This window comes from Nematolebias whitei, chromosome 21 (genome assembly GCF_014905685.2).
Source record: "Nematolebias whitei isolate Nwh7 chromosome 21, NemWhi1, whole genome shotgun sequence".
Lineage (NCBI taxonomy): Eukaryota > Metazoa > Chordata > Actinopteri > Cyprinodontiformes > Rivulidae > Nematolebias > Nematolebias whitei.
In genome coordinates, this window is record NC_056518.1 from 26,758,466 (window position 1) to 26,768,238 (window position 9,773).

General features: G+C 39.0%; 1 protein-coding gene across 2 annotated transcripts in view; it reads left to right on the plus strand.

Moving 5' to 3' along the window:
- The window catches only part of gabrg1 (gamma-aminobutyric acid type A receptor subunit gamma1), a 14,433-nt gene extending 5,366 nt beyond the window's left edge, over positions 1–9,067 (plus strand). The window contains exons 2-9 of one of the 2 annotated variants that reach the window (XM_037694716.1): positions 2,104–2,264; positions 2,450–2,517; positions 4,981–5,201; positions 5,402–5,484; positions 7,696–7,833; positions 7,917–8,069; positions 8,488–8,690; positions 8,786–9,067. In XM_037694716.1, the coding sequence (XP_037550644.1) occupies positions 2,104–2,264; positions 2,450–2,517; positions 4,981–5,201; positions 5,402–5,484; positions 7,696–7,833; positions 7,917–8,069; positions 8,488–8,690; positions 8,786–9,067 (1,309 nt within the window). Of the gene's footprint in view, positions 1–2,103; positions 2,265–2,449; positions 2,518–4,980; positions 5,202–5,401; positions 5,485–7,695; positions 7,834–7,916; positions 8,070–8,487; positions 8,691–8,758 lie in introns of both variants that reach the window. The other variant, XM_037694717.1, reaches the window with a different exon arrangement.
- The last annotated feature ends 706 nt before the right edge of the window (positions 9,068–9,773 follow it).

A 9,773-nucleotide genomic window follows, 5' to 3' on the forward strand; every position in this document is an offset into this window, starting at 1 on the left:
TAGATAGATAGATAGATAGATAGATAGATAGATAGATAGATAGATAGGTAGGTAGGTATGCAAGCGTTGGGGGATCATTGGTTTTTCTGTCACTGTTTGACATTTACGTTAGGAAGCCATTTAAAGGCAACCTTGTGCGCATTCGTGATAAAACTGCAGGTATCCTGCGAATAAGGCCGTCTGTTCATTATGTCCTCTCAGTTTACATCTGCAAAAAGCTACAACTTTAGGGGATTTAATTGGCCCAGCAAACCTGCGGTGTACGGTCGCTGCACTTTATGCTTTTCCACAATACCAGAACTCCCAAAGGACAACTTTTAGCTTATAAAGCACATATCAGACCAGTGACTATTTCAGCAAAGGAAACAAAAGCTCAGCAATTTCTGTTACAGTCGAAGCTGCTTTTTTTTTTTAAACAACAATGAAATAAATCAAATCTCTTCTTATTGAGCAGTTGATTTTATCTGGTTGGAGCAGAAACTTCCTCTGGATTCAGAGGATATTTGGTGCAAACAGCAGCGCTCACAGGTTGTAACTTAAACGGAGCTATAAGCACTTTTATGAGTCTGCTCTCTGGTGGGTTCTGCTGCTTCTATTACAGGCGGTTCCACGTGGCTGAACGCTCAGCTTGTGCCAAACGATGCTGCTGCTGTTCCCTGCTAATAAACACGGACTTGATACAGGAGCGAACCCTGAAGACTTGGCGTTCAGCCCAGGATTTAAGCTCCTTTTTCCCGGATGACTTCTAATTCAATAGACTAGACTTCATCCATGACACAATGACCCAAAGCCATAGATATTAGTCTACTTTTATTTTATTTTTTTAGCTGCTGAAACCTTTACTGTTCATATCAACTGTGGATATATCATCAAGTGCTTTCAGAAGATCAGAATATAGTCAAATGTCACCTTTCAATCAAATGATATTTATCTTTTTTTAGTTATTCTAGCTCATACCTTTTTATCTGAAGCTTTAGACCCGAGGTTTCTTTATTTCCTGCAGCTGGAACAACATGCAGCTGCTTATCTTTAGAAGCAAGAAAACATCAACCGACTCCTCTGCCCACAGACTTCCTGTTAGGCCAAAGACTTTTCATCTTTAATTTGGAACAGCGGGAGAAGGTGGAGATGCTTCATCCATATTTATTCATCTGTTAGGCATACACTAAAACATTGTGGCCTCCCTTCCCTCGTTCAGCTGTGGTGAATAAGTGTACAAAGAAGAGTGATAGTTGCTGGTGCTGATGTAAAAGAATGAAACCTCAACTCCACCATCATCCAGCTGTTGGCTCAGTTTCACAGACATCAGGGTTGATTTGAATGACTTTCTGCTTGATGTTTCCCTGCAAAAAATGAACCAAAAATAAATATTTATAATGAACACTGACTAAATGTTCTGCTTTACTTTACATTTATATGTTCGGCAAATCTAACTAAGCTAATTTTACGTCATGAGGACAGAAGGACGTTTCTGTTTGTGTGCTGGAATCGTTTTTGTATTTATCCAGTGTAGATCCACTCAAGAGCGTCATGCAAATTAATCTTTTCAAATTAAACTTAATGCTTCCAAACACGCATGCAGCCATCCAACAGCATCTATTAAAGGCCGTAAAATTGAAATTAAAGTGCATTTAATGTGTCTGACCTGTTGGAGTGAAGACAGCCTCTCTGGGCCTCAATATTTAAACTTTAAAAAATATTTTTTTCTCAAATATCAAAGTTTAAATACCTCCAGGACATTTTCTTGTCAAGGTTTTCCAGGCATGTGTAATTAGAGGTATTGGTTGTGTGATTAAATGTGCCATCTGGCCTGAGTACATTTCAACTCCCCTCTGGACATTTGAAAGGTGGAGATGCAGCTGTCTGGTGTAGCTTCCTCAGAAATGTAACTTTAGACCTTCTGCTCAGGTATCGATGGTATCTCAGACTGTTTAAGGTTTTAATCCTCTCCTTGAGGCAAAACAAATGAAGGCAGATGCTCTAAGAAAAGCAAGAACCATGGATTTTATCCATTAGATGTTGTCTTGTATCCACACACACTGTTTAAATGAAAAACAATCACTGGGAATCTGTGTGTTTTACAAAGTTTTCTCTCATTCACAGTTCAGCCCTAGAGCCCAGTAAACAGGAGGAGGAAGACTATGAGGACGTGCCCATTAATAAAACCTGGGTCTTATCACCAAAGGTCTACGAGAGCGACGTGACTTTGATCTTGAATAAACTGCTGCATGGCTACGACAACAAACTGCGGCCTGACATCGGAGGTGAGTAATCCCTGACAGATAGAACACTTCTGTAAAAATAAAAAAAATAGATTGTAGACCAATGTTCATTGTTCATAAACTGCATTTATCTTTACATTTAATACATTTATAAAATTTATGTGATTTAAACTTGGTTAATGCATTGCTGTGAATGTCTGCACAATTTCCCTCCTGTCCTGTTTCAGTGCGGCCGACGGTGATTGAAACAGCCGTTTACGTCAACAGCATCGGACCAGTGGACCCCATCAACATGGTGAGACTGCTTCCTCTGATTTTTGGTTTTAACACTTTAAAAAATACATTAGTATTCAACCTCAGGGGTTTATGAATGTCTGCCCAAAATAAAATGCTAACCGTTTGATTTTTAGAGAATAAATTTAAAGTTTGCAACCTCCACGCAGTGAGTCTAAAGGTGAAACAGTGCTGAAACTGGGCTGCTATGATACACTACATTAAATCATTCAATATACAATACAATATGTGATATTATAAACAATACAACGTACATGCTTTTTGGCATTGGCGGGTTCCTATGTTATTGGCTTTTGAAGAAGGCATCGGCAGCGGTTTTGGCCATGACAAAACTGCCAAGTCTGTGTGAAGGTTTGGTTCGTGCTACGAGTACTCAAAATCAGATGATTTACGAGCTAAACCATAAGATGGAAGCGATTTGTGAGAATCGCAGGCCACCTGCGGCTTCCAGGACTCGCCAGCATGTTAGAGATGACCTTTAGTGAGGTTCATAGCACGGATCAGTGGAATGCCCATAAATTTGGCCATTTTGGATCTTGAAAGTACCAGCAGGACTCAAGGCTGACAAGAAAAAAGTCTGCCTGAAGAAAATCAACAATTGTGGCTTATCTGAATCTGACTCCCTCGTTTGGCCTCAAAAATAGGCCGACTATCCAATTTCTCCTGGGACATGGGAGAACTAGGGAAAAAGCTTCGACTATCGCAATCCCCCCCAAAAAAACTTCTGTGCAGATTTATCAGAACTGCCGGCTGACCTACATCTTATCAGGACTATAGCCTGTCTGGAAGTGCTTCATGGACAAATCTCACCATCTTGATGTCAACTGTATATGTAATGTGTTTATCAATGTGCTTGCTGGTAGAGTTTTTAAATTTGTCTTAAATCATGTCCTGATAGGACAAGATGTGAAGAGATTTTTTTTTTGTAATACCATTATCCATCCTCATGGCCTTTTACCTTTTTCTATCTAAAAAAGTATTCTGATAAAGGATAAGAGGCTCCTGTAGCAGCAGCAACGTGCATTCTGCCCAGTTTTCGGATGACTGTACAAACATAATCTCACTGTATCGCGGTAGAATGATGAAAAAGCTTATTCTGATTCTGTCAATACAATGTACAATACAATACACAACATAAAATACACTGTGATACTATATATTATATTACAATGCAAAAAGCTACAATACACAAAATATACAATACAACATGATATTGTATAATACACAATAACGGTAATAATAATAATTAAGGATGTATAATATTATCGGCATGGTATCTGTATCGGCCAATATTAGCAATAAAGGTAAATATTGGACATCGGCTATTTCATGAAAATAACACAGATATAAAAGGCTTCTGTTTTAAGTTAACTTTTAATAAAAAAAAAACCCTCAAGTATATCTATTAATGCATTACTACTTACGCGCTTTTCACTTGTCGCTTGTGAACAGATAGTTTAGATTTGTGAAAATTTACAAATTTTCACTGTTCAAGTTTTGTCATTGTGTTAGAGAGAGTAAACGTCACAAATAAATTTGACATTAAACATAATCCAAGTTGAAATGTTACATTATTTTCAGCCCCCTTTTTGGCATCTGCATTTGGCAGTGGCCAAATTGACAAAGACCATGCAGAATAATGTAGTATTTTAATGCCACAACAGAGAAAGCTATGTAGTCTCTGTAAGTAGGTCTAGGAAAAATATCGATATTAGTATAGATTATTGGCCAAATAAGTTTTATCACACTGGCATATTGGATATTGGTCAAAAATCCAATATTGTGCATCCCTAGTAATAATACAGTACAACACAATGGAATACAATATGATACGATATGCAGTACAATTCAATCCAGAATAAAATATGATTTCAAATTGATTCTATACAAAAAAATTAAGCCTACTTTTTCCTGAAAGAATGCACATTGCTTACCTCCTTTCATGCTGGAGGTTTTAAATTTAAAACCATATAATATTGAGAAACTGAGGTTATAGCCATTTTGGTTCAATCTTGAATATACTATACCATCATGCACAATATCAAGAAAATTATATTGTGACTGATTCTGAGCTACGACTACATCGTTTTAGCTCAGAATCTATAAAACCTATTAAGTTATAGCCATGAGGCTGGTTTCAAAACCGAGGTATTGTGGATCCTTTTGACTCAAGGACAGCAAGAAGGTCAGCTGTGGCAGCCATCTAAAATTAGTTTAGCTCCAAAATCAATCACTTGTAACTGTGCATCCACTTGTAACATCAAGATTTTAGTTCACTGGTTCATGAGATACTTGACGAACAGAAAGTGTTGGCTACAATGAGTAGTGCTCAAAGTACGTGTTGTTGATGGCTCTTATACAAAATATTATCTCAATATTTGTAAAACCGACCCACACACTGATTTTCCTGGACATGCACACAGACGTTTTGGTTTTCTTCACTCACATGGACCTCTTTTTGCAGGAATACACCATTGACATCTTCTTTGCCCAGACGTGGTACGACAGCCGCCTGAAGTTTAACAGCACAATGAAGCTGCTCATGCTCAACAGTAACATGGTGGGAAAAATCTGGATTCCTGACACCTTCTTCAGGAACTCCCGTAAATCAGACGCTCACTGGATCACAACTCCCAACCGCCTCCTGAGGCTGTGGAGTAACGGCAGAGTCATGTACACCCTGAGGTAGGACTCTCGAAAAGTCTGTTTTTTATTTTTACATTAATCCTATAGATATCTGTAGTTCTGTGTTAGTGTGTGCGTCCTTGAAGCGATCCCATGTTGTGTGTTTCTTTTGGTGTAATCTGTGAAACGACAGCTTCAATACAATCAAAACAGGGTTTCTGAGACTTAATTTTTTTCTGTCACAATTCTGTTTTTGTCAGGTTGACTATTAATGCGGAGTGTTACCTTAAGCTGCATAACTTTCCAATGGATGAGCACTCGTGCCCCCTGGAGTTTTCAAGCTGTAGGTGGTCAAACGTAACCCGCCCCACTCTCATTTTAGAACCCGCCATCTCGACTTCTGCTTTCGTGGCTTGTTCAGAAAGAGGTTCTAGCACATTTGCTAAGCCTGTGTTGTCAAAGGGCCCATCTGCCTAAGGCTGTTGTATGAGTCTATCATCTGCTCCACCAGCAGAAAGAGGAGATCACCTGTGCCATTTTCTCTGACAGACTTAATGAATTATGCACTCTTTCCTGGTCTGATTCATGTTGTCTGTGTCATCCCTCATTTGTTTCTCGCATTGCGCTTTTACCTCTCATGTCTGATCATGATCCTAATCTTCCACTTGCCAGCAGAAAATACAAAAATAACATTTCATGGAGCGGAGGGCAAATGTCAGAAGGAGTGCAGTCACAGGAAATGTCATCAAATGAGCAACAAATCCTAATTTCCCTTACCCATGGGAAATATTGTCATGATTTACTGTTTGTAAACTTGAAAGGCTAAACCTTTAGCACGCTGGTGCAGTTTGAGAGCTCTGCAAACTCAAGTTAAGCATCTACAGGCAATAACACCTGGTAATGTGGTTGTATCCAAAAACACACATTAGGACGCTTTATTTTTACAAACATTTTACTGACAATGAGTAGCGCATACTTCCACCTGCAGCGTCCAGGCCGCTCGCGGTCACAAACATTCTGCTCATTTGAAGACATTTTCATGAGACTGAGCAGGTCAGCGACATCTTGAATGCTCCCCTTTGCCTTGCAGTGGTACCGTGTTCTCCATGATCCACAGTCCGTCCTAAACTGTGTAAAATCAATGGAGGCAGCCACTATGGTGACAGTAAAGCTTTCAAGCCTTTAACTTAATATTACTCGAAAAAATCTAAACCACTTTTTGATTTAGCTCAAATAGACGGCGCCTGATATGTTCAAGTTCAAGTTCAAGTTCAAGAATCTTTATTATCCCCGAGAGACAATTTAGGCACACAAAACATCCATACTAGACAAGACATTAAGACATTAAAATACAGTACAAAAGTTATCACTGTTCAGTGAGAAGCCTGATCGCTACAGGGATGAATGAGTTTTTCAGTCTGTTTGTTCTACATCTGGGCAGCAGATACCTGCGTCCAGATGGAAACAACCTGAACTCACCATGGAGAGGGTGATCAGGATCTGCCAGAATCAGCTTGGCCTTGTTCATTGACCTCACCTTGTGTCAGTGAGGTTCTGTAGGGATACGCCAGCAGTTTTGCTACACATCCTGACAGTGATTTTGGGTTTATCTTTCTTTTGCTTGGCAGTAAGTTTAAGCACACGAAGTCATGCTCACATGCACAGAATTTTTTGTTTCATCTCTGTCTCCTAATTGCACATGAAAACCTCAAAATGCATAATGAAAACCTGAATATTCAAATATTTCAAGGGACTCCTTTTCTAAAATCCAAGCTTGTCCTGGTCCCAGGTACTCCAGTAAAGGGGATCTGTTTTGTAGTGAAATAGTACAACACAAGAACAAATAAATAATAAATAAATATTAATTTGAGGAAGAAGGAGACATCCAGATGTCTGTTTTACCACCACTGGAACTTTAGCTCACCAAGTTCTCCATGAGTTAACTGCAATTGTTTGCCAAGAATCAGTTTTGTGGACTTCAGTATAGACTTTAATTGCAAATTTAATATTTTATTTTGATTAAAAAATCAGCACAAAACACACTATTCATCTGTGTTTTGTAACAAATGGAGTCCGTTTAAAAGCTGGGGGCAGCCTCAAATTAATTGATAAGCTCCTCATTTATAATGAACTTGTTAACAAGAGGTGTTCGTGGAACAGATTTACCTTCTTTCCTAATAAATCATGATCAAATAAAAGTGGTGATCAAAATCAATGCAAAATAATTTACATTTCACAGCCTTTCACTCCAAAAACATGATTTCTCTGTTTCTGAGACCTAATGTTCACTCCATTCAGTTGAAAAAACCCTGTTTATTTTCCATCAAAATACAATTAACACTCTTTATATGGAATTTAATTGAAACAAACAAACAGGATAATTTGGTACCTAGCAAATCTCTAGCTCCTTTGGCTTTATTTAAAGAGATAGTGGCCACTTCCATCTTTTTACACAGTTTGCGTGAGCATTACCTGAATAGACCGACTTTTGGCATTGCAGACAGCACTTGGATTTAGATTTTACGTCTTGTGTGCATGTTGGGCTGTTTTGCAGATGGCTATCCTAGGAATGAGATCATGTATCGATGGCAGAAACGGGCGGTGGAGGTGGCTGACCAGCGTTACTGGAGACTCTACCAGTTTGCTTTTGTGGGAATGAGGAACACATCTGATGTGGCGCACACTCAGTCAGGTGAGACCGGACACACTTTGTTATTCACAAATTAGTTTAGGAATGTTTTCATTTCATTTGATTTAAATGTGTTTAACTTTCAGGGGAATATGTCATCCTGACAATCTTTTTCGACCTGAGTCGGAGGATGGGCTACTTCACCATCCAGACCTACATCCCCTGCAGCATGATTGTGGTCCTGTCCTGGGTCTCCTTCTGGATCAATAAGGATGCCGTCCCAGCCCGAACATCTCTAGGTGTGACTATTAATTATTATTATTCTGTTGGTAACAATATAAGTATCTTCTAAGTGTCCTTCAAACCAATTTACCATATTTTTTGGACTATAAGGTGTGCCGGATTATAGGGCGCATTAAGCGAAACTAAACCGTCAGATAAGTCAAACTTTATTCAACTCATTCACAATAACCACATGAAATTGGTTCTAGGTCAGTAAGCACAACCATAATTCATACATAAGGCACACCTGATTATAAAGCTCGCTATCGATTTTTGAGAAAATTAAAGGATTTTAAGTGCGCCTTATAGTCCAAAAAATACGTTAGATGAGCAAAGTCTGTCCAAAACTTAAAATGTCCTTGTAAATTTGTGCTTATTGTGCTTTAAGGACAAAATAATTAAAGTATGAGGACTGCTCTCTAACAATTCATTCAGGCATCACGACAGTGCTAACCATGACGACTCTGAGCACAATCTCCAGGAAGTCCCTGCCGAAGGTTTCTTACATCACCGCCATGGACCTGTTTGTCTCTGTCTGCTTCATCTTCACCTTCGCTGCTCTCATGGAGTACGGCACTTTGCACTACTTCACCAGCAACCGGCAAACCAAGAAGGCTAAAGCCAACAATAATGCACAGGTACAAATCATTCTTTTGGCACTTTCTCCTGGATTATTGTCTTTTTGTTGAGCCGGCTAAGTGGCAAGACTAAAATATTTATTTTGTCTTTGCAGCAGAGAGTGCCCAGCATGGTAAACCTCCGGCCTGGGACGTCCCTGTTGCAGATGAATAACATTGTGCCCTATCACGTGGAGGACGACTACGCGTATGATTGTTTAGACGGAAAAGACTGCGCCAGCTTCTTCTGCTGCTTCGACGACTGCCGATCCGGTGCCTGGAGAGAAAACAGGATGCACGTGCGAGTTTCCAAGATCGATTCTTACTCTAGAATATTCTTTCCCACTGCGTTTGGCCTCTTCAATCTAGTTTACTGGATAGGTTATCTGTATTTATAAAAATTAAACAGTTTATTAAAATGAAGCTGGGGTTTAACATCTGCAAACATTTCATCTGCTTTTAGATTAAAACTTTATGCTAATGCTACATCAGCCTGGCTGCAGTAAGGCATGACATATTTGTGCTAACGTCCTCTGCTGAAATTCTTATTAAAGTAAAAAAAATAAATAAAAAGATGAGCAGATTTTTTTGTAGATAAAAAGTGTTTGCACGTGTTAAACTCCAGCCAGCATAAAAGGAGATATTGCCATCAAATTTAATCCAATGTTTGGTTAGTGACTATGGATTTGAGGGACATTTGTCCCTCTTTTAAAAGTTAGACTTTTGTTTTGAAAGGGCAGCTGTTGGTGTGAAGAAGAGCCAGCTGATCTACGGAAGCTGATGTTGGAGATTATGGTTGTTTTTATGGCAGCCAGGTTTTATACTCTGATGTACCATACCGTAAGTTACAAATCAAGCTGATGTGCTGTTCAGGCAAAACATCAGCTGTGAATTTCAGATTTACAGCTGTAAATTGTTTCCTTACTGAACACATTTGCAAAGTTCTCCATTACACATTTTATAATGGGGATGCACCGATAGCACATATTTCAGACTGAGTACAGGCACTTACAATTGTTGATTCTGAGTACTGATGCACAAATTCATAAATGCCATTGAGTTTCTCACTCAAAGTAGAGCCTCTAATACAAATTTAATCTCTCC